The 23,946-nt window shown below is 41.0% G+C and overlaps 3 protein-coding genes across 7 annotated transcripts; 1 reads left to right on the top strand and 2 right to left on the bottom strand.

The window, feature by feature from the left end:
- Window positions 1–1,557: 1,557 nt before the first annotated feature.
- gnb3a (guanine nucleotide binding protein (G protein), beta polypeptide 3a) lies at window positions 1,558–7,069 on the top strand. Of its 3 annotated transcripts, XM_071470083.1 has the most exons (10): window positions 3,733–3,862; window positions 4,521–4,639; window positions 4,761–4,881; window positions 5,099–5,244; window positions 5,535–5,598; window positions 5,696–5,858; window positions 5,980–6,046; window positions 6,153–6,354; window positions 6,453–6,669; window positions 6,825–7,069. In XM_071470083.1, the coding sequence occupies exons 3-10, from the start codon at window positions 4,825–4,827 to the stop codon at window positions 6,929–6,931; spliced, it is 1,023 nt and encodes a 340-aa protein (XP_071326184.1). In that variant the 5' UTR covers window positions 3,733–3,862; window positions 4,521–4,639; window positions 4,761–4,824; the 3' UTR covers window positions 6,932–7,069. The 3 variants fall into 3 exon arrangements, with proteins under 3 accessions (XP_071326185.1, XP_071326184.1, XP_071326183.1); XM_071470084.1 differs by lacking the exons at window positions 3,733–3,862; window positions 4,521–4,639 and adding an exon at window positions 1,558–1,626; XM_071470082.1 differs by lacking the exon at window positions 4,521–4,639 and having other exon boundaries at window positions 3,753–3,862.
- A 1,412-nt stretch (window positions 7,070–8,481) lies between these two features.
- Window positions 8,482–11,287, bottom strand: cdca3 (cell division cycle associated 3). 2 transcript variants are annotated; one of them, XM_071470080.1, is made up of 6 exons: window positions 11,155–11,287; window positions 10,312–10,462; window positions 10,107–10,227; window positions 9,078–10,016; window positions 8,929–8,996; window positions 8,482–8,742 (listed from the first exon to the last, which is right to left on the bottom strand). In XM_071470080.1, exons 2-6 carry the CDS (start codon window positions 10,441–10,443, stop codon window positions 8,650–8,652), a joined length of 1,353 nt encoding a protein of 450 aa, XP_071326181.1. In that variant the 5' UTR covers window positions 10,444–10,462; window positions 11,155–11,287; the 3' UTR covers window positions 8,482–8,649. The 2 variants fall into 2 exon arrangements, with proteins under 2 accessions (XP_071326181.1, XP_071326182.1); XM_071470081.1 differs by having other exon boundaries at window positions 10,312–10,466; window positions 11,155–11,258.
- Window positions 11,288–11,984: 697 nt separating this feature from the next.
- On the bottom strand, window positions 11,985–22,751 carry pex5 (peroxisomal biogenesis factor 5). 2 transcript variants are annotated; one of them, XM_071469823.1, is made up of 16 exons: window positions 22,513–22,751; window positions 20,245–20,401; window positions 20,047–20,085; window positions 19,761–19,878; window positions 19,492–19,638; window positions 19,192–19,276; window positions 18,603–18,693; window positions 18,168–18,290; window positions 16,475–16,558; window positions 16,012–16,131; window positions 15,643–15,786; window positions 15,403–15,473; window positions 14,761–14,982; window positions 14,469–14,634; window positions 14,221–14,378; window positions 11,985–13,218 (listed from the first exon to the last, which is right to left on the bottom strand). In XM_071469823.1, exons 2-16 carry the CDS (start codon window positions 20,356–20,358, stop codon window positions 12,972–12,974), a joined length of 1,929 nt encoding a protein of 642 aa, XP_071325924.1. In that variant the 5' UTR covers window positions 20,359–20,401; window positions 22,513–22,751; the 3' UTR covers window positions 11,985–12,971. The 2 variants fall into 2 exon arrangements, with proteins under 2 accessions (XP_071325924.1, XP_071325925.1); XM_071469824.1 differs by lacking the exon at window positions 18,168–18,290 and having other exon boundaries at window positions 22,513–22,717.
- Between the last annotated feature and the right edge of the window lie 1,195 nt (window positions 22,752–23,946).

Raw genomic sequence — 23,946 nt, forward strand, 5'->3', positions numbered from 1 at the left:
ACTACAGAGCTGAATTTATCCATGCTGAACCATTAAATCCAGGAAACAGGGAAAACACACACACACACATTCCAAGCCTTTTTCTTCCATACACAGAAATGTGTAAACACACAAAGGAGTCCATAATCTACAGTATTAGTGGCACAGTGAGGCTATTTAATCATCTGATTTCATGGCCTCAAGGATTTGCGCAGAAAGTAATAATGTGATACTTGATTCTTGTAGGAAACTTTACTTTGTAAGGTCAAAGGTCACATTTAGTTACTACTCTCAGGGCACTCGTGGGATTCAGACCCTGTTTCATCTCATTTAAAATATGTTATCATTGGTTTTCTACTTATGTCATGTGTCCCCTTGAAAAGCAGAAGGCAGCAGTATGTACATGCGTCACCACCAGCCATGTGAGGGCAAATGTATTTAAACATCAGTTGAAAACTTGAACATGTTGATTGCTTATTTCAATATGTTTTCTAAAAGCAAACTACAATGTAGACACAGTGCACACCATACAATAAGTAAACATACCTGCTGACTCGCTCACTATCAAAGGATCATTGTAAAGATGATCAGTGGATGAACTGAACCAACCTACTGCAGGAAAGGGCTATCTCATGACAGTGAGTACAAGCTGTGCTGTTTCATAACTAATACAGGTGATTTACTTTGTTAGATAATGCGCCGCGGCAGTGGGATGAACACTTTCTAATGGGCAAAGGCAAAAATTGAAGCTCTAAGTTTAGGGGTTTGTTTTGTACTAAGGTCCCACTGGAGCAGAACTTGAGCCGGTATCTGAGCCAAACAGAGGGACTCCTTAAGGGTATTTGGTCTTAAGTGCCTTTCTTGTGTGACATTTGGTCAAAAATTACAAAGAAAAAGAAAGAAAAATGTATTTTGACACTCAAACAGAGACTTTAGTATAATAGATAGTAATAGTAGAACATAGCCTGTATACTGTGAGTGTATGTTCATGCCTGGTGCCACTATTTGCTTAGTTAGAATGAACCAGAAAGACCTGCAGTTATTTCATGTATTACCATTGCAGCCTGTCAGATCTCTGCTCTGCCAATCTCCTTCTCTGCCCCTAAACTTTCTAATATTAGGTTCACCCCAGGTTTACAAAACACAAACCCTCCTGATCTTTTAAAGACTACCTCAGCACCATAAAAAGTCATGTTCCCAGGTCCTCTATTTATCGTCTTTCCCCTCCCCTCTGTGATTTCCATCTCTTGGTTTTTGATCCGGATTCACCCCAGCTCGTGTCTTGTGACCCCACAACCATGTTCTGCGCCTTGTTTGGTTTCCCCCACTGTCTCCTCTCCCTTTCCGTCTCTTTCACCCCCACCCCACCATACTCCTCTCCCCCCCTACCCCTCTTTCTGTCCATCCCAGGGTTTATCCCCTCATCACTGATCTCCCTTCATCCCTCCAATCCTCATCTGTTCCTCATAGGAGCAGTGGAGAGAGTGAGTGACGGAGGAATATCACACTGTGTGTGATACCAAAAGTGAATGAGTGGGAGAAAGTGTAGTAACAGGCGGGCTGAACTTATGACAACGACCAGAGGGAGACCGCTGGAGGAAGAGTGATTAAACATCTGCCAACACACCTTGAGGAGTCTCCTAATTGGTGAGTTGTACGGTCTGTTCTGGGGTTGTCTGTGTGGGTTAAGTTGTGTCATGCTGCTCAGATGATGGATCAGATTCAAAGGGAAATTGGGTTCAAGTCTGAAAAGACATTTATCACCTGATAAATTTATCACACAAAAATCCTGAAGCTTGAAGGATGTTTTTGAATGTCAGGATGAAATATCCTTCAACTTAAACATCCAATAATGTTGAATGCTAACATTAAAAATGCAGCACACTTACAACCTTATATACTTGTGATCTTACATTATGTTAGACATAAGTTAAAAAAATTATTTTCAAATATCAAATAGACGCAATTCAAAATTATGTTGACACACATTGAATTTACTTGTGTTTTTATCTTTTGTTTATGACACACACAGCGGAGGGATTTTCGTGGCATCAGCATACACTGCTGGTTTTGTCGTGCAGACTGATAATCTGTGTAAAATACAAATTCCTTTTGTGGTCAGATCCTTAATACAGTCAGACATAATCTGCATAATAAAACTATGTTACGCTGTTTTTGTGGGTGTATCATATAAGGGTGTAACGCGTAGAATCAAAGCGGCAAAATCTTATGTCTGAATCACGACAGCTTTCAGACATAGTGAAAGCAGTTCGGTCATACAGACTGAACTTGGGCAATATGGATTGAATCTTCTGATACAGTATGTAAGTCTATGTTGCGATATTGATATAGCTTCTGATATAGTAAAGTCTGTGGAAACTCTATTGAGAAACTGATCATGGATGAAAATAACTAGACAGAAATGTTCATTTTTGGTTTGTCCAGTGAAGTACATACCAAACAAAACAAGGTACATTTTTAGCATTGAATGCAAAAATCATGTAAATCCATTATTACCATCAAGAAGTCCTGGTCGTTGACTTACTACATCGCCTACTACAGCCTTATACACCCAGAGATACTAAACAGTTGGCCATCGCAGAGTCAAAAACACGGTAAAATCTCTGTTGATGGTCAAGTTCATTTCATCTCATTGTATACACGTATATATCATCAAACCTTAGTACAACTCCTGATGCAATGTGTTTGTTCACTGTTAACTGGCAGTGCTATTACTGCAAATATGAGGAGCTACAACACAAAAGGTATAACTCTACTGCTTTTAAATCAAATGAACAAGAGCCACATTCTCAACAATGTGAGTAATCCGTTTTATGATTTTGTTTTGCGAGTTGACCAAGAACACGAGTCTCTAGTGTGTAACTGGTGAGGAGCTCTCAGCGGAAGTGAGGATGCAAAGAGCAGAGCACCAGAGTCACTGGTCAGACTCAAGTTCATAGGCCCGGTCACACCAAATAGGACCGGCTCTCATTCTCACAACTCTCTCTCTCTGTCCCCTTCCACTTTGTCCATCTGCCCCCTCCCTCATTCTCATCCCCCCCCCCCCATCCCTTTCTCCATCTCTTATCCAGATGCAAAGAGCAGTCAGTAATCGGATGAGAGCAGATTTGATTCAAAAGGCTTCCCTTAAAATCTCAGCCACTGGGATTTAAAACTCACTCTCCTGCCTCACCTCTTACCCTCCACCCCCCCATCCCCCCCCCCCCCCCCCCCCCCCCCCCCCCCCCCCCTCTGCTGCTTCCCTCCCCTCTGTCCCCTCCCTATCTCGGCCTCCGCTTCTCTCTGGCTGTGTTAATGCACTTCACTATCCAGCAAACCCCTAGCAGTCATTTAATCACATGGAACAATGGCAGGGTCCCAGGAACAGAATGGCAAAAGGGTAATAGCACGACTAAAACACTCAGGCATTCATTACAACACTCATTATTGAAGCAATTTCCCATCTGGAACAAAGGCCTAAAATCCTCTGTTACCAACTTCAGGGACAATGTAGTCATTGGCAGTTAAAGGCAGGACACCCATGCTGTAGCTGCTGAGGTGTTTTGGAGCATTGCACTACTATAAAGGCCATAAGTCAGCACTATAATTTCATTTTAAGTTGTTTCAGGCCACCTTCCATTCACTTTAAGCTTTACAGATGGATAAAGGATAGAGCCCAGTGGCAAACAATTAAAGCAAATCCCTTTCTTTTACAGAGTCACTCCCTCCTTCACTCCCTTCCTCTCCTTTTCACTTCAAACAAATTAGAAGCAAATCCACTTGGTCATGTGTTTTGACAGGAGCACTCATTCAAATAGTGAAAGAGAGGGAGAGAGATTGCTGCAGGGACGCATACGAGTATTCCCCCTTATCAGTTTTCAAGGTAAGATAAAAAGAAATATCATCACAACAATTTATTGGTTCACAAGAAAGGAGAAGTACTGCCTGTGTACAGTAGAAGGAGTTGAGGTTGGTTATATTGTCATGAAGTTAGTGTCATGTGTCATGCTTTTCCGCACTACTCTGTTTCTGTAAAACTCAGCTGGAGATCCTGACTCTGCCTCTTCACTTGTGCCTTGATTACATTTGTCACACAGTATGAATTTGTCCATTAGGCGATTGCTTTACTGCTAAACATTGCTCATTTAATCATGACATTACCAAATTCAATAGCCATCAACATTAGGTGAGAGCGCGCTGGAGTGTTAAATGGCCCAAACTCTCCTGTCAGTGTTGTGAGTTTGTTGTGAACTGAGAGGCGACCGGCCGAGAGCTGATACACTAGTGACATTATTACAGGACTTTCTGGTTTTTGTGTACATTCAGGGTGAGGATGTGTGCTTGCAGCATCATCTGAAGAACAAATACTTTCACTGTTAATGTCATGCTAGAATATTCATACAGTCTCCATGTATGTGTGTGTGTGTGTGTGTGTGTGTGTGTGTGTGTGTGTGTGTGTGTGTGTGTGTGTGTGTGTGTTTGCATGTGTGCGTGCACGTGCGTGTGTGCGTGCGTGCATGCGTATGTGAATGCATGTGTAGGCGTGATCTGTGGGTTTCTGTGTGTTTATGAAAGTTTGCAAAGTAGACGAGGGCCAGTTTGACTTGCAAAATAGCACTTACTTGGAGACCAGAGCTGGAGAGGATCAAAAATTGTTCAGGTAGGTGCAGGTAAAATTCCAGCGTGAGGCATTCGTGCAAGCAATGCTGTTAATGGAAGGGTTGTTTCTTGTGAATTGATTTCTGTTTTTGTTGTCTCCCTACCTCTCTTCTTCATTTCAGGATTATCAGCTTTCCTGACATCTCTGCCTGTCTCCATTAGTGACCGTACCTAACAACCATCGCCATGGGTGAAATGGAGCAATTGCGAAAGGAGGCGGACAGTCTCAAAGACCAGATCACTGTCAGTAGGCCCATCCAGTCATCTGTAATAAATCAATATGACAATAAGATTATTCATAAGATCGTGTGACTTTGCTTCTCACTATAAGCTGATTCTTAAAACAATCTGTCATATTTTCAATTTTACCCCACCCAAAATAACAATTTGTTATCCGTAACTGCATTTTAGATCGATATTTGCGGTGACCTGACCACCTTTGTTTATGTCTGCTCCCCAGGCAGCTCGTAAGGCGGTGCAGGACACCACACTGCAGGAGGCGGCAGGTGGAATCACCGTGGTGGGCCGTGTCCAGATGAAGACCAGGAAAACGCTAAGGGGTCACCTTGCCAAGATCTACGCTATGCACTGGTCCACTGACTCCAAGTAAATACAAAGAGCATATTGTACACAGTCTGCAAGAACACCTGCTGTTTTATTTCACAGCCCAGATCTGATGGTTTCCTATTAAATTTGGCACAAAATTAGAGGGAGGAGAGCCAATACATACAATAGGGAATTCAAATTGGTGAATTTGATTTGTGAAGTACACATATTGCTTGAAAGTGGATGAATTAATAGGAACATGACATATGGCTGATGTTAGTTTTTCAGCTGACACCTTAAATGTGTGTTTTTTTTATGTAACACCCCACCCCCCCCCCCCACCCCCCCAGGCTCTGTGTCAGTGCTTCACAAGATGGAAAACTCATAGTGTGGGACAGTATCACAACCAACAAGGTAAGAAAGAGAGACTGAAACATTAAGTTTTCAGGGGCTTTAAGCGTCTGTTGCTTCTGTTCAGATTCAGGGATTTGATTTCCTTTGGTTTCCTCAGGTGAATGCCATCCCGCTCAAGTCATCGTGGGTGATGACTTGCGCCTATGCACCTTCGGGAAACCTAGTGGCATGTGGCGGTCTGGACAACATGTGCTCCATCTACAATCTCAAGGGAAAGGATGGGAACGTCAAGGTCATGCGTGAGCTGGCAGCACACACAGGTAGGACAACACAGCTTGGAAATGAGATCTCTTGAAGGCTCTAAGGTTGGCCTTGCTTTTTATATGATTGGCTCACACTGTCATTTATGGTTTCTCATATAGTATTTCTTTGGTTGCCCAGGTTACCTGTCCTGCTGTCGTTTCCTTAGCGACACCGAGATCATCACCAGCTCTGGCGACTGCACTTGGTAAGAATCTTTTTTGATTAATTGAACTAAAAAGTAAGTTGCAACATCCTGAAATCTCTGCAGGTAATACTGAAAAATACTGTATATTGTTTTTGCCTCTTTATAGTGTACTATGGGACATTGAAACAGGAACCCAAAAGACCATCTTTGCAGGACACCAGGGAGACTGCATGTCCTTGGCCGTGTCCCCAGACTTCAAGTTTTTCATCTCAGGGGCGTGTGACTTCACGGCCAAGCTGTGGGACATCAGGGAGGGTGCATGCAGACAGACCTTTGGAGGGCATGAGAGTGACATCAATGCAATTGGGGTGAGGATGAAGAAGATTCCCAGCTTAGATCTTTGATTTTTTTTTGTTTGTTTTTGTTTAAAGGAGGTTTAGAATCAAATCACTTCTATTTCTTCCAGTTCTTTCCCAATGGAAACGCAGTGATAACCGGCTCCGATGATGCAACTTGTAAGTTGTACGACCTGAGGGCCGATCAGGAGCTCATCACCTACCAGGACTCCAGCATCATGTGCGGGGTGACCTCCCTGGCACCCTCCCTGTCTGGACGTCTGATACTGGCTGGCTATGATGACTTCAACGTCAACATCTGGGACTCGCTCAAAGCTGAGAGAGTGGGTGAGTGCCGGCATAAAACCGACGATAAAGTGAATTTAGCAGCTGAAAGGATCTAAAAACTCCTGATGTGGGAGGGAATGTTCTTCATCTGAGTGATTTCACAGGCATTTTGAATGGTACTTAAAACATGTCTCCTCTCCTTTGTGGTGGCCCAGGAGTGCTGGCTGGTCACGACAACAGAGTGAGCTGTATCGGAGTATCCTCAGATGGCATGGCATGTTGCACAGGATCCTGGGACAGCTTCCTCAAGATATGGAACTGAGGCTGTTCCTCACCAGTGAGCAGAAAGAGAGCAGTTAACATCTGCCTGGGAGAAAGTGAAGAGGATAAAAAAGAAATTGGAGTTTGAGGGAGGGATGAGGGACGAGGAGCCGCATAGGGTGAGAAGAAGGTATTTTAATTGTGCCAAGTCCTATCTGATGTTGGAGAGAGGTTGTAGTGTGAAGATTCTCTCCTCTCTCTGTCACACTGCGCTTTCAGCTTTCTTCTCACGTTATGGGGGAATTTTGGGTGGGACACTGGGTGGGTGGGTGGGGTCTCAGAAAAGACCATTCCTCTTAATAGTGAAATATATTGCGGTACAAATCAGTAACATATGCACATTTATCGCAGCAATTCAAGGATCACAGAATAAGAATAGTTGCCAAATGGAAATGGTACCACACTGGATAAGATTGAACTGAATATGTGTCAAGTTACAGTCTGTGTAGGTTCACACTAGCTCTACTAACATGCTGTGTTTTATATCAAAGCATAAGTTATATCATATGAATAATATATGCATATGCATCTTTGTTTCAGACTGTTGTTTGTTCTTAGTTTTTGTAGATTCCCTAGATGCTTACAGTTACATTATTTTCATTTTATAATTTTCATCATAATGAAGTTATAGTTTGCAGATGTCTACATTAGTGTTCGAGTTGTTTTGTATGTGATTGATGGACAATATTTACCAGGATTTGGGGTCTCATCATTTGGACTAACCCCCAGGTTAGACCTGAAAAGTGCTTTGGGTAAACTGTTAAAGTGATAGATGGGATAATAAAATGGGTTTTATGGTTCATTAAGCACTAACAAAAAAGATGACCCATTTGTCTCAGGACAGGACTCTTTGTATGAGTGTTTCTTTTTTTGGGTGATAACTGCTATTGTGTGCATATGAGCAATACATCTGAACCTGTATATAAGAGCTTAACATTTCCTCTGCATAACAGATGAACTTGAAAGTTTGTGTAAATACAAAAAAAAAAAAAAAAACTCCAAGCTCTCACTAGAATTTGGACAACCTCCTTTCCAACACTTGGATGCACACTGTGCAAAATAAACAATACTACCTTTCTTAAAGACTGCCTAATAAACGTGGGATTCTGCATTACACGAGTCTTTAGAGTTAATTTCTGATGTTGACATGCCTGTATTTAAATGCCATCAATGTGAATTGAGCCATAAAATTATGGTATGAACACTGTTGAAGCACTGTTATATATATCGGTATGTTTAGTCCATTAATTTATTTAGATGTTTGGATAAATACAAACAAAAATTCAGAGAATAAACAATAGTGTCAAAGCCTGGAGTTTTGTGATTCAGATACCAGCTGCATCTAATATGAGATGTGCAATTTTTACACAATGAACAAATATTTAGTGTTGAGCTTTTATTCTGTTTGTGGAGAAATAAAAACTAGCAATTTTACAATTTAGGTATCAGAGAAATTAAGTTATTCCAAACAGAAAAAACACACAAGGAAAGAACAGCAGAATCAATAGCGAACTGCTTTACAACCAATGCAAAGATTTAAAAGCCAAGGTATGAAGGCAAATAATTTTATTTATATTTACAAAAAGGACAAAAACAGGATAGAAAACTGCACAAAGTGGCAGTTAAAAGACAAAAATCAGCTTCAGAAAACTGTACACATAAAAGCAAGTTTTAAGAGATATAAAATTGGCAGGAATCTGTACACATTGCTACAGGTCATCATCTGTTCTCCTTATCCAGAGCCACTGCCAGCACTCTGCGGTCCATCTGTCCACGCCTCTGCTTATCTGGGGTTGACACCTTGAGCTTCATCTGGAAAGCAGGGAGGACAAAACATTACCACAGCAATTGATTCACTCTGTGTTGTGATTAACTTTTGAACAATTTAATTCTACAGCATCAAAAAAAAAAAAAAAAACAAAAAAAACAAAACAGTGTAGATGCAAGTTAAGTTTAAGTGAGTAAAGGAGAGTAGTGACCACCAGCAGTGTACAATACCTGAGAACGTTGGTCTCTGGGTGAGTTGGTCTCCTTAAGGATCTGCAGTGGGGAGCGGCCTTCAGTACCTAGAAACAAAGCAAAAAAAAAGTCAAGCAACAACTTGTTACACTTGTCAGAGACAACAAGAAGCCACAAACGTTACACACCTTTCTGCTTCAGTTTTCCAGACTGTCCCTTGTTTTCATTGGTTGCGTTCTTCACAGCCACACGGACAGCGAGAGGGGAGGAGCCTCCTTTTCCACCTGGGCCCTGCACTCCTCTTGCTCTTAGCCCAGAGGCGCCAAAGCCTTTTCCCAACCACTGCGGCTTGAACACCACCTGACTGGGACTTTTTGAGTCCAAGGTGGGGCAGCGGATGCCTTTGCAGGGCTGTGGCTGTTCTGGGCTGGGGACGGTTGGTGGCTCTGATGAAGCAGATGCAGGAGGCAAAGAAGATTCTTTAACTAGCTCTTTTGTTTCTTCAGGAGAAGACAGTTTCTCTGCCTCCTCTGGCTCTGGGATGGATGTCTGAACTGGGGAATCCTCTAGATCAGTGGTTGGGGAAAGCTCAGTAAGGGACTCCGGTTCAACTGTGACAGAAGGAAGAGCGTAAGAATGCTCCACGCCATCTTTGAGTGGCTCCACTTCCACACTAGGTACTGGGGAGGAAGTACTGTCACGATGCACCTCAGCAAAGATCTGTGACGAAGTTGCTCCCTCATGGCAAGTTATCAGGCTCATGCTCAGTCTCTTGTGAAGAGGGGACTCCCTTGCTTCTTCTGCCTCCTCCAGGCTAATGTCTGCCTCCGTTTCTATCTCCACCTCCACCTGGGGTTTCTCAAGAAGCACAAAGGGACTCAAGCCACCCACGCTCTGGAGGGGGGGCTGCACAGGAGTGGCGAGGAGGTTAGCATGCTCAGCCAGGGAGCTGAAGGTTTGGGAAGTCTGAGGAGACAGGAGGGGCTCAGTGGAAGCCAGCTCCTCACTCTTGAAGACTTCCTCCTCCACGATATCGTTGAAGTGTTTCTGACGGGCATCAAGGACTTTACCTTCAGTCTCATTGTGGAAAAGCTGGCCCAGGCGGCGAGCAAAAGACCCAACTGTTGCTGTAGGGGCAAGTGGAAGAACACCATGTTACATGTCATTTTGGAGGTCACAAAAGCCAACCTAAAAGTTACTGTATACCCAATAGTTACCTCTCATGACTTCTCTGACAGGGGTGCGGGCAATGCCAACAGTAGGTGAGCGTGGATCAGTGAATGCCAGTGGACACTCACTTTTGGCTGCAGCAGAGGTTTGGGACACAAGCCCTGGGGCCTAGGATAAACATTTGGTGTGGTTGAACTGTTTTAAAATTTACAATCCACAGTTTACAATATGTCTGGTATTAAATCAATCTACCTGAATGGGAGTACGATCGATGCCTGCTGAAGGAGAGCGTGGATCAATCAGATGAAGGACCCGGCTGTTTTTGATAGCCGCCTCTGGTTTTGTTGGTGCAGATACAAGCGCCTTGCTCTCACTGGATCCCATGATGCTAATTTAAGGTTACCTGGCTCATGAAAAAAAAAAAGAGAACAGAATATAATACAGTTTTAAATATCCACCAGTCCCTTTACTTCAAAAAAGGAAATTTAAAAACAAACAGAACATCCAACATAGAACAAAATTGGTGACAACCAAACATCATGGAATCAAAACAGTGCAGGAATTTGTTGTAATTTCCAAGTAAAAGGCCAGCTACAATGCAAACAATGGAAGACTTGTCCTCCTGGGTCAACTGTACACAGTTACACACACTATTAAAAGACAAAAGAAAAAACAAACAAACCCCAAAACATGAAATACTGTAGAGCAGGATTTGATGCTTTTCTTTTTTTTGGTCTGAAAGGATAAACGAGTGCCTTTACATTTTGTTACAGAATTAACGTTTACATTGATTTAACCTCGCCTGATAGACAACATCATGGCAATGTAGCTTGTTTACACACTGTGTAACATTTCTACGTCTATGTAACGATTAAAACACAATTTTCACATTGTATGCGAATTACAGAAGTGGCAGGAAAGCGAACAACGAGCTAGCTTAGCTAAAATCAATCAGCGTGGTGTTTCCCCATTTTACTTTTTAAATCCAGGTGAAAGTGTAACTTTGAGACAGTAATTGATAGAAATGAGTCAAACGTAGAGTGCAAACTACTTCAGCTTACATGAACCAAGTTAGCCATATATTTACTTGCTTACCTTAAAGGAGACAAAGCCAGTCGATAAAACCGTGTAGCCAACACTTCTTCCACTGACTCCACACTTGAAATAATCTTGAGGAAAACACGAGTTTTAAAACATTTAAATGGCGGGGATGTGTACATGTTACTTTTAAATGAGCCAATCAGCGTGCTCGTCCTCCCCGCCTCCTCGGCGCTGATTGGCTCACAGCACGGCGTCCAGGAACTGGGAGTGGCGTCCTGCTGATAACGCATTTGAAAGAGGAAATAAACGCATGGTTTGTTTTTTCCAAACTGAAGGATGAAATTTAAATATTATGTGCGAGCGGTCACACTGAAATATGCCTCTCCCTAATCACACTGGCATGCGACATTCAATGGGTAATGCTTTTAAAGAACAAAGCACAGGAACAAATCACTAATTTTAAACATTTCTGTGTAAGATGCAATTTCGTCTTTGGTTATAATCAATAAACATATATTTACAAACACTATTATGGATTGATGACTTACATTAAAATGGTGCATTAATAAAACAAACATGAATCAAAATACTTAAAAGCTGTTTAAAATTACCAGTTATTGCTGCTTCCTTCCTGTTTTTAATGGATATATTTAAAAATGATTTTTTTTTAAATGTATTTCTTGTTATAGTTTTCCCCCTACTGTCTCAATTTACAGTATACAATTTGATCACTTCAAAACACTGAAACACTGGCTGCCTCCATTACCTGTATCTATACCTGTATTACCTGCATAGCTCTGTTTTCAGCTGGCCATACTTTTCTATAGCAACTGGTCAATTAGTTCATTGACTAATTAATTGCTGGAAAAAAAAAGAGCAACACGTTTGGAATCAAAGCTTTATTGCTGAATATTATATTAAACATTGCAGTCAGGATATAACTAACCTGAAAACAATTATAGTGCAACAATTATGTTACAATACACAATATGGCATAGAGCATTATTTTACAATGAAGCAAATTGTTTTACAAGAGCGATATGAAAAAGAGCATGAGAGGAGCCCAGAGAAATCATTCTCAATGATATTACAATTATATGATCTTATCATCTGATTCATGATTAATATTCCCCAGCCAACAAACACACACACACACTGTACACACACACGCACCTTATCGTAATAGTAACAGTCCCGCTGGTTGTCAGTTCATTGTCCTGGCTGATAATTGATTACTAAAAAATTAAATAAGGTATTAAAAAAAACAGAAAATCAAGCCACTGTAGCACTTCTGACTAGTGTTTGTACTCTGGACGGGCAAAATCCTTCTCTTCAGAGCACTTTTGATAAAAAGCAGTACTCTTTTCAATGTCCCAGCAATACTGTACCTTTAATTTACATAACCGCATTGAGTATACAGTTCAATTTACAACCTGTTGTTAAGAAAGACTATGAGAGCATTGAGTGTCATGATAAACCGTCCATGTTGCTGGTTACTGAATACAGAAGTGATTCACTCATTCTTTACTTTCTTGATCTAGAACTAATTTCAAATCAAACCCATTTCTTCAGATAAAGAGTAGGAGGAAATGAGCGCACTGTCAAGACATGTAAAATACAGTGACATGACTGTATTACTGTTGGCCATTTCTTTCCAGGTAGACTAATACTGCAACATTTGATAGAAGTCATTTAAACACACACAAGCACAAGATGATGTCTCTAGGATGGTGGATAATTCACAGTGTCTTCCATCTCCATTTCTCTCTAACCGTTACCACTCTGAGTCCTCTCTGCTTTATTCAGTCACCCAAACATCTACCTCCCAGCAAAGCACATTCACACTCAATAAGCCCTCCCTTGGCTGGTCTTCATTCAGTTCCACCTTCAACCTCTCGCTGGCAGAAGTGAGCCAGCAATGCATCCAAGTCCCGCCGATCGGCAGCAGCGTACAGAGAGCTCTCCCCCATCATGCTGAGAGCCATGCGCAGGGTGGACCAGATGTTGTCCGACATCATGGTTGCCACAGCACCTCCAGGCCCCCTGGCAGCTCTCCTTCCATCTCCAGCGGCCTGGCGCTGTAGAGACAGAGCTTCAAGGAAGTGCTCCACTGCCTCTCTGAGGATGAAAGAGAGGGAGAGCAGGGTAGGATAAACAGCTAATTTCAGACAGATTAACATTTACATCAGTTGCAACCTGTTTTTAACCCGATTAAGACAAGACCCCTTATAAATTATTGCAAGTTAAACAGCAATTCTTGATTAATACAAATAAGATCTTAATATTATCAAATCAAGACATTCTGCTAGTGCTGACCTGTATTTTTCAGTTGACCTTTATTGATATAAGTGAGGTAAACAAAATATTTGTCTAGGTACAAAGTGTGACATCCTCCTCCAAAATAACCATGAAATTGAATTAAACTGAACAGTACAAATGACATGAAGATAGGATGAATTGCAGGGCTGTTGTACTGGACTATATCATTTTTTGACAAAGTGTACCTAATAAACTGCCAACTATTTTACAGAACTGTTGTTGCCATCTAGTGGAAGTAAACTGTATTCCACCAAGATTTGTCCTAATACTGTCCCAGATATAAAAAGAAAGCACAATCAATTTCTGCTATTTAATTTAAAACTAACAGAGGACACACACAATATTAATATTCTTCACTCAAATATAGGATAAGAAAAGGAAAGTTATTTTGTTAACTATGAGAGGTAGAGTACGATGCCTTACAGCATATACACAGAACAGCTGGATCATCTTTCAAGAGATCTATGACAATTTATATTAGGCATAATTAATGTTAATTTGAAAAACATTAAGATCAGCCTGTGTTTGGTAAAACCATCCCTTGAACCTTTATTGTAACTTACTGGGCTTCACAGTTGTACCGTTTTTATTAAAGGAGTCAACAGTGTATCTATGATATGTATACAACACTTCTATTGTTTGAAAAAGGGGGATATAAATCATCTGTGAAATCAGTCTAACATACAGTAGAGAGTGTCTTTTTAGAATAGAGTCAATAGTCTGATAATAGCAGACATTTTGAAATTGATCACTTTTTCAAACAAACTGCATATGTAAAAACAAAAATAATTTTTCCTTCACCTGTGAGCTCCTAAGTTGACACAGCTGATCCCCAAGTTGTAGCGGCTACGGACGAAACCTGGCTGCAGCTCCAGAGCTCTCCTGTATGCGGCCACTGCCTCCTCTGAGCGGCTCCCATTGGCCAGTGTAGCACCCAACTTATTCCACAGTAAGTAGTCCTGATGGGAGAGAGAAGTAAAGAGGGAGAGCTCAGAAGCAGACAGGGTGAAGACGGACGTTGGGGTCTCAGCACTGGCTTTGACACTGACCTGTGGCGTGACGGAGAGAGCAGCGCTGAAACAGTCCACCGCCTTGTCATACTCTCCGCTGAGGTTGAAGAGAACTCCCAGACCACACTGCAGCTGGGGGTCCACCTGGGCTGGGTCAGAGTTGGCTGCACGCAGGTACAGGGACTGGACGTCAGTAAACAAAGATCTGTGCAGGAAAAAAAAGAAAGTCGTGGTGAGGTGAGGTTAGTATATGTTATTAGAAATATTTGTGGAATCACTGGATGCTGGATCTGTATATTACATATCTGTTTGAAGCTGAAATTGTACTCACTCTGGCAGCAGTGACCCGAACCTCTCCCTCTCCTTCTCCCTATCTCTGGCACCATCCTTTTGGCGTTCATGCTCATTCTGCTCCCAGACAGAGCGGTATTTTGGATTGTGCTTCAGCCAATCACGAAGAGTCTCACAGGCCTGCCTGTGCAGCGACTCGTTGGTGAAACTGACAGCCAACGCCATCAGGGCAGTCAGGTTGTCGTTCTTCAGCTCTATACATCTAATGAAAGAAAAGTAAGAATGGAAAAACAAAAAAATTAGGCAATAATTGATATGACTTTTTGTTAATCTAGCAAATGTTGAAAATTGTCAAAGACTGAGTGAATGATGCAACTCTTTAAACTGTGATTTATGGACATTAACACTCCTAAAGTGCAGCAGAAAAACAGCCACTGAGCTCATTACCAAGCTATAAAAAGGTTAATCACAGAACAACATCCAGTCTAGAAAAGGACCTTGATTCAGTTACTACTTGCCTTGCTGAATATCATTCATAATTTCATACTGCCCCCACTAGGTGTACTTGCCCTAGTAAACTCAGATACATTACTTAAATGTGTTGTTTCAAATGGTTACTAAAGCCTGTGTATTAACTTATCTGTTCTGCAGATACTGTATTAGTTACATTCTGATTTCTGACCTGCGGAGGGCGCTGATGGCAGCAAATTCTTGCTCGTTTTCAGCCTGACAGGTTCCCAGATATTGCCATGCCTGCAATTCAAAGAAAAGAGATGACCACACACCAGAGCACCATTACATCTGTTTTCTGTCAGAGGAAAAAAATGGACTGTTTTCAATATATGCATTAATATCTAAGGGGGTGATCAAACAATTAAAAACTGAAAAAGGCAAATGAAAGCTCGGGTTTTCAGAGTCTCACCAGCTGGTTGTCTGGTTCTCTCTGTACAGCACTTTCAAAGAACCGCACGGCACCAGGGATGTCCCCTGCCTCCATCCTCTTCACTCCCTCCGACAAAGGGTCCGGGTGGGATAAGTACGGGTTGTCCTCTTCAAATTGATACCCCTGCAACAAACAAAAGAAAATCACAGAGGCTGCTGAGTGTATTTCTGTGTGTAGTGTTCTAATAGAGGATCATGCAGAGGCAGGTACATGAGAAACACTAACATACTGTATCTAGAGCACTTTTGGACATGAGTGAGAGCTGTATGTGCAAAAATGCTGAAATTCTCAAACACATAAACATAGTATGTCTCAGCAGATGGCTGCCCTGAGCAGGTTGACAGCTACCTTGTCATAAGAAGTGCTGAGTAGCTGATCGAAGTCAGACAGCCAGGGATGGCTCTCTGCATCCCTCTTCGCCATCTCCTCCCACTCCTGCTGCAGCTTCTCCCAGAAATCCACATCACTCTGACAAAATGACAGAGATACACATCATTACTTCACTCCTCACATCATATATCATCCTGTATTATAGACACATTTGACCTTCACTTTCCCAAGTGAAAGATGAGTGTGCATTGATGGTGTTTTGGAGCATGACAGAGTCTCAAGAGAAAGACAGTGGTTTGTTTTGTTCTCCAATGGGATTAAGTAACTTTATCAAAGGCACCTTGAAGCTAATTGCATTTTCAAACCTCAACCTCCCAAGACACAATGTGCTGTAACCTCTACGCTGTAACTGCTCCCAGTTAAGACACAGTAGCTTTATCTTTGGGTTTAAAGTTTGAGTTGTCACAGATTCTTGCCTCACCTCCACTGCGGCTTTGGCTTGTTGGAAATCTGGTCCTGATGCGGTGAACTCATCCACCCAGGCTTCAGCCGACTCCTCTGAAACCTGAGTAGCAATGAAGAGCATTGACAGGGGTTGACTGGAATCTGCATATACTGGCAGTTTAAACTGTTATTTGTGCCGAGGATGGTTATATTAAAGAAGGAAAAATATAGAGGGAGGTGAATGGAAAGGAGGAAAAGATGAAAGAAGAAACACCACAGAATAATTTTCTCCTGCTCTTACTTTCGTCCTAATTAACTCCTGATGTCTTTACTCAGATAGAAAATGCACTCAACAGCAACAAAAGAAGTTAATGCTGAGTGTATCCTACTTTTTTATGGAGAACAAAACTTAAAGTACAACACCAGAAGCAAAACTTAAATACAGCTATAACTGCGGCTGAAAAAAAAAAAAAACCACCTATCGCTGCCACGACCACAGAGGTCCTACCTGCCTGATGACCTTGGCCCAATGCTCTGCCTGAATAGCTTTAGTTTTCTCAATCTTCTCATTCCTCTCTGGGGGTTCCAGGGGAAGACTCCCTCCCCCCGTCTCCATCAGGAACTATGGTGGGAGGCGAGGAGGGGTGGCGGTGGGGAATGGGATAATGTTTTGAGGAGGGAGCGTTTTTTTAATTTTTTGAAGGGATGGGCAGAGTAGGAGTAATTTTAAGTAGTAGGAGTTGATGAATGGCAGTTGTTAATTGAGGGAATGGCAAGCCGAGAGTTCAAAGGCAGGTCAAAAAATGGGAAAAGTACATGTCAATGTTAGAGGGCAACTAAGTACAATGGAGCCATGGTTAACAGATATTCATCATAAACAGGACTGAGAGCAACACATGCACAGTATAACATGGAGGCCCTTTTCTGCCAGGAGAAGAAAAGAAATAGATGAAAAGTTAGGCATATATTGTATTGGTAATTAATTAAAATTATGAGATAAGTCAAAATTTTGTAACTATGTCAAAGATCATAATTAAAATTTTTAAGTTACAAAGTCAAAATTATTGCATACTGAGTCAAAATTATATAAAAAAGTAGAAAACAGTAAGTCACATTTTTTACTTTTGACTCAGTATCTCATAATTTTGACTTGATTATTTCCGGGGGAAATTTGGACTTGTTATCTAATCAATTTGACTTTCAACTCATAATTTGCCATGAATGTTTGTATTTTCTTTAAATCTAACTTCTGACCTGTTGTTTTCTTTTCTAGCGTAAATGGGCTTCCATAGTATTGTGATTTCAGGGGTAAATGTAGTTAAAATCCAAAATCTGGCATCAGCCTTTTTGTGCCTTAACTGATTATGAGGCAAAGTTAAACACAGCCCCCAGTGAACTCAAGACCTCAAGGAGTCAAGATTGAAATAGCTTGACTGGAGCCTGACAGTACACATTAAAAACTAAATGCATAAGAAGAGAAGCTGATATTCAGAAGAGTCCTCTCTTCGCTGAACAAATTCCATCTGCTATGCTGTGCAGTCTTGAGCTTCATATTACAGAGACTGTAATGGCTGCTTTTGGTTACATGTGCGGAAAATGTTACTCTGCATCAGATCCTGAGGTGATGAGTCACAAGGCATAGCCTATACTGTGTTCAAGTAAAACCAAAGTGCTTCCCCAATGTATTCCCAGTTGCAACCATCCCCTCCTCAGTGGGCAGTGACTCGTACCTGGTTGAGGTTGGAGGCCCAGTTCTGAGCCTCCTCGGCCTGAGCTTTATCTGTGAGCTGTCTGTCTGTTCTGCTCTCCACTGTGACACTGCCCTCGCCAATCTGCCTAATGAATCGCAGGAACTACACAACAACGGAAAAAAAAATGACAACAAAAAAGCATTTACCATTACCATTACTAACTAGTCAGGTTCATACTAATTTACTGTTAGTTTCTTTCCAAACCCAACATCTTTCTTCCCAAACTAAGTCGATAACCTTGAAAAAACCTTAAGTCATCAACATTACCATTGCACTACGCTTCCAAGGAACTACTCTACAAAAAATGTTTAAGAAAAAGAGAAAGGATATGGTGGTAGATATGTAAAAAAACGAATGACAAATGGTATAAAAAGGATCCAATGACTGTCAGAAAGACGTAAATTCACTGCTCACCTCTGTGTTTTGTAACTTGGGGTCTTCAACCTTTGAGACAAGCTCACTGGCTGTCTGCCTCAGCTCCTCTCCTGGTTGATACTCCTTTGTCCTGTAAGGTTGACAACAAAAAATATCAATATTATACCGTGAGGCGTTATAAGACTAGGAGAAAGAGTTCTATTTCAATTCAAGCTGAAGGTTGTGCTTTGGACTGTTGAACAAGCAAGTTCTTTTGAGGTAAGTGCACTACACTGATAATTAGACTAGATCTGGAAGGCCAACACACTGTATGCCAGCACAGTACATCCTGCTCAGATGCTTTATTGTCTTTTGAAAGAGCTCATGATTAATCAAGGTCCACATCATCAGACAAGGTTAAAGTATGAAAAATTGAAATTCTATAGACACAAGGATAAAAATATTATAAAGATTTAGGCATGTATTCAAATCTGCCAACTTTTTTCTACCTGTTCATTTGTTTTCTTTTAGTTCCTTGCTAATGCTCCATATTTATTGCAGTGTGCCTGAAGTAGCCATTTATATAAGCCATTTTTCATCTGCATACTTTCAACACTCTCTATCTATGTCCCTGAGTCCCTACTCTAACCATTCATTCTCCTTGTCTCCCAGGTCTCCAAGCCACAACTTCTCTTCTGACTGCTCCAGATACTCCTCTGCCCAGCGTCCAGGATCTGGAGCAGAGGAAAAAAAAAAAAATTTTAAAAACACAGGCACATTGTAAAATTTACATATGATGCAAAAATAAAAGGATTTATAAAAAGTAGATTTGCTCTGATGTCAGTTAAAGCTGATGACATATGACAGACTGATGATGACTCAAGAAACATCAAGTGCAACCAAGAGTGGAAGAGTGAAAGAATGAGCAACTATAAGAAACTCAAGCTACCTGCAGCCTCAGCGATAAACTCCCTTGTCCAGTCGGCATCTGCTGCATCACCAAGAGTGATGAGCCCCGGTGTGGAGGCAGAGTCAGAACCTGAGAGGAACTCGGCTGCCCAGTCACCAGAGAGGGCCAACGCTGCCACATCTGGAGCTGTGACATGACAGTATACAGTGCACAAAATACTGAAAACACAGAAAAAGACTTAAGCCTAAAGAAAAGACCTGAAATTTGTTTATAAAACACATGAGAAAAAAAATAATGATGAAGTATACCTCTCTGTGGAGCTTGTCTGTAGCTCTGCTGGTCAATCTGCTGCATTTCTTCCAGCAGCTGACCCATGTCAAATGTGTGTGGGGGTCGTGGGGGCGCCTGAAGGAACTCATTCACCAGCTGGAACAAAAATAAAAAAGTATGTTACTACAGCTAATAAAAACCATCCTACATTTTAAAGCCTGGATTTAAAAATTCCATACAGTGTGCACAAAACTTTTACCAAGCATTATAAAATATTACAGTCAACACAGTACACTGAAAACGGAAAGGAGCATAAGCACTGACCTCTTCTTCAGTTGCAATTTCAATGGGACTGGGGGGAATCTGAGAATAAATAAAGAAAAAAAAGTAATCAGAGCCAGCCAGTGCCACATCTGCTGTTAAGCAGCAATTTCATGATAAGACTGCAGACTTAGCTGATATCTATCGGCTAAACAATTTCCTACTATCTAAACGACTAATGAATATCTACAAATTACTCACTGTAGGAGTTGAGCGGTGCCGCCATGCCCCCCCTTCCTTGGTCATGTGACTGGTCAGCTTCATGAGGGGATTGGCTCCCCCACATTCTGCCTCCACCAACTCCCGCATCGCCATGGCAACACAAGGACGAGGCAAACCCAATCAGACCACCTGAGAACTGAAAAGAGGATGAATAGATGCATTACTCAATTATTTGTCTTGGACAACTGCACATAATTCAATCTGGGTTCAAGAAAGTTAATGGCATCATATTTTTAGACGTCCCACTGTTGACAGTCACACTTGAAGCACAGCATTGGATAACTCAATAGTGTGATTAATTCAAGACGATCCCCAAAGGTGCGCTGTTCAGGATAAAGTTTAATTCCAAAGTGAAGATGACAGCCGTTCAGGCCCCACACATCAAATTACACAAAAACAAAATGAAGCATTCTGCACAGCTGCAAGTCACCTTTATAGAATTACCCTGTCAACAAGAAAAGTTTTTTTATCTTGAGGAAAACTGAGAATGAATGATACAAAACATCCAGTGACATTAGAGTACTTTAAATATTCAACCTAGAAAGAGAGAGAATTTTTTTCAACATCCCAAAAATATAACTTAGTTTTTCTGAGCCCTTTAAGGGCTGACAGGCCAGTTGAAACCTTGAGGGTGTCCACACGGCACAGATAGCTTCATGTCACATAACCAAATTCAAGCTCCATCTGCTGTTTTCCGTGTCATTTCCTGGCTTAGGTTGACCCATAAATAATGTGGATACGATGGCCCGGCAGGCACAGACATTTACTGCATTTCACTCAGATAGTGCAGCAAGTTCGCAAGATTTTAAGCTTTTAACTGTATTGCAGCCTATAAACAAAAAAAAACAAAAACAACATTGAAAGCTACAACACCATACTGATATACACCAAATCACAGGCTATAATTATTGTCACATGGGGCTGGGTAAAGAATCTTAACACTTCTTTGGTACTGACTATAATACGCCAGTATCAAAACCTGTCAAGTAAAATAATGAAACTTTCATGTATTTTTATATATTAAATTCAATAAAGGGTTTTGTTTATATCAGGTAAGGCAATGTGACCTAGACACAAGTGCCCTGACAATCTGGTACTGGTAGTGAAACTCTATGTATCCTATCAGGACTACTTGAAAAAAATGTTAAATTATGACAAGCGCTGGTATCAAGCCACTGTATCAATATAATAATGACATTATGTGTTATTTGGTCCTTGTTTACCTGATGATCACTCGCCTCATCCACAAAAAGAATCCTTAAAAAAATCCTTATGATTTAGTCCCTAAATGCAAACCCTGAAAATAATTATATCCATGAGGAAACCCTCCTGCTCAGCTCACTGGCCTATATCCAGGCCCAGGGATGAACAGATGACAAAGTGTTATACATGCTGGCCTGCTCAACTCCTCTTAGCCCCTGGAGGGATACGTAATGGTTACAATTTCCATAATGAACTGTCAGGAATAGAAATTTAATTCCCTGTCTACTCCACTCTACTCTGTTCTGCCACAGCAGTGCTCACCTAAAAACAGAGAGTCCATCCTACAGGTGGACTCTCCATCGCTCTTATCGTCTGGGCTATAGATTTAAAGATATGTTATTCCATCTGATTCAAACAGCTGCTGTATGATGATTAGGGTCAAAGTAAGAGGATTAGACAAAGATATTAATACACACTCTATGACAGATAGGCCACTGTGACGCTTATTTACTTGCTCCCTTACATGCCACATACCTACTGCATACATTAGTGGAGGATGGTTGTGTTTCTGTCCTGCACAATCACACATATCCCACTTTTGCTGTGAAAATTAATTCAGTCATAGACTTACATGCAAACACAAATGCATGCAACCCACAGCAGCCATGTGCTGACCGAGAGGTTTTTAACTCTATCTGCTGTCATTATGTCAGACCAGTCCACTAACTGGCACCAGTGAGTGTACACTGTTAGCACTGTTTTGCCCGAAGCTAACTGAGGCTTCAGTCAGAAACTGAAACACTACCTTTCTCAGCGTTACTCGGTGTATTTCTCCATATATCCCCAACGTGCTTCTCATTAAATAGCAAATCAAAAGGAAAACACATCAAGAAATTAATGACCCGTTTGTCTTTTGACAATAGCGACTGCAGCTAGCGGCGGCTAACGGTGGTGGCTAGCTACAGTAGGGCCAGTGCAGAGATGATTCCTGTAGTATGTGCGGAGAGAGGCATGAACAGACGGGTAGCATGGTGTTCATCTCACCGCCGACAGCTGCTGCTGTAGCCGAACCGACCGTCCCTCCTCTCCGGTCTTCCCTCTCCGTCTGATTTTACAACCGCGTCAGGACAAAAGCTCCCGCATCCAGCGTGTCAAACCTGTCGGTAACCGTGTGAAACCAGCCGCAGCGTGTTATCAGCGCTTCTCTTTTATTTACCTTCCTCCTCCATGACCCACAAAACCCCTCACCGAGCGTTCGGAGAGGCTCGTAGCGTTACGGAGGCTCCGTACTCTCAAACGGGCTTACGTAAGAGGATGTTTGCGGTTGAAAAAAATAACGTAGTTAAAGGGACGGGGACAAACGTAAGCTAATTAAATGTTTTACGTTAAAAAAAAAAAAAAAAAGTTATTGCGCAGGAGACCAGGGGCTAGAAAATCCTCAAGAACAAACTTGACAATAAAATGTAGAATTTCAAAAGTATTTATTAGCTAATAGCACTGGTATATTTATTACATAGTCTATGGATTCATTTGTGACAAATTTCTAAGTACATTTACTCAAGTACTGCACTTATGTGCAGTTTTGAGCTACTTGTGTTTTACTTAAGTATTCCCATTTTATGCTATTTAATAATTGTACTACATTTCAGCAGGAAATATTATGCATTTTACAGTGTTACACATATATAACATTTTTGGTACAAGCTACTTTTCAGATTAATATTTTAACAAAATGATTTTACACAAAAAAACACATGATAAGTTCGTAAAACAAGATATTTTTAAAGATTGAATCAATGTTGTCACAGATGTGTGAGCAGTTAGGGTTAGAAAGTGATTTAACCTCTTCTCAGATGGTTTCACTTAAATAATTATAATTATCCACAACTTAACAAAATAATATAAAATAAAAAATATATATAATATATTATTATATATACTGCATCACAGGGGACATCTTACTGCATTGTGAGTACTTTTACTTTTGACTCTTTAAATACATTTTGTTGATAATACCTCCATACTTGTACTTTTTGAATTCTTAAGTCAAGGGTCTGAGTATTTCCTCCATCATGGCAAAGTATTTGTACTTTACTTGAATATTTTCATTTTTATATACCTTATACTTCTATTCCACATTTGAGAGGAATTTTGTGATTACTCAAGTAAAGGATCTGAATACTATGAGTATGTTTTAACTACTTTTGTTTAGTTTAAAACTGATTTTCATTTCATGTTATGCTTTATACGTAAAAACTGGAAAGTAGCTAGTAACCCCAGCTGTCAGATAAATGTAGCTGAGTGAAAAGTGAAATATTTCCCATATTTCCCAAATGTAATAGAATTATAAAGTAGCATAGATGGAAACACCCAAGTAAAGTACATATATCTCAAATTTTTACTTAAGTGCAGGACTAATGCGCTTAGTTGCATTCTATCCTTGTTATAATGTATATATGGTAGTTCAGTTTCTGTATA

Source organism: Trachinotus anak, unplaced genomic scaffold, assembly GCF_046630095.1.
Source record: "Trachinotus anak isolate AG129_WGS33_773 ecotype Australia unplaced genomic scaffold, CSIRO_AGI_Tana_v1 ptg000032l, whole genome shotgun sequence".
Classification (NCBI taxonomy): domain Eukaryota; kingdom Metazoa; phylum Chordata; class Actinopteri; order Carangiformes; family Carangidae; genus Trachinotus; species Trachinotus anak.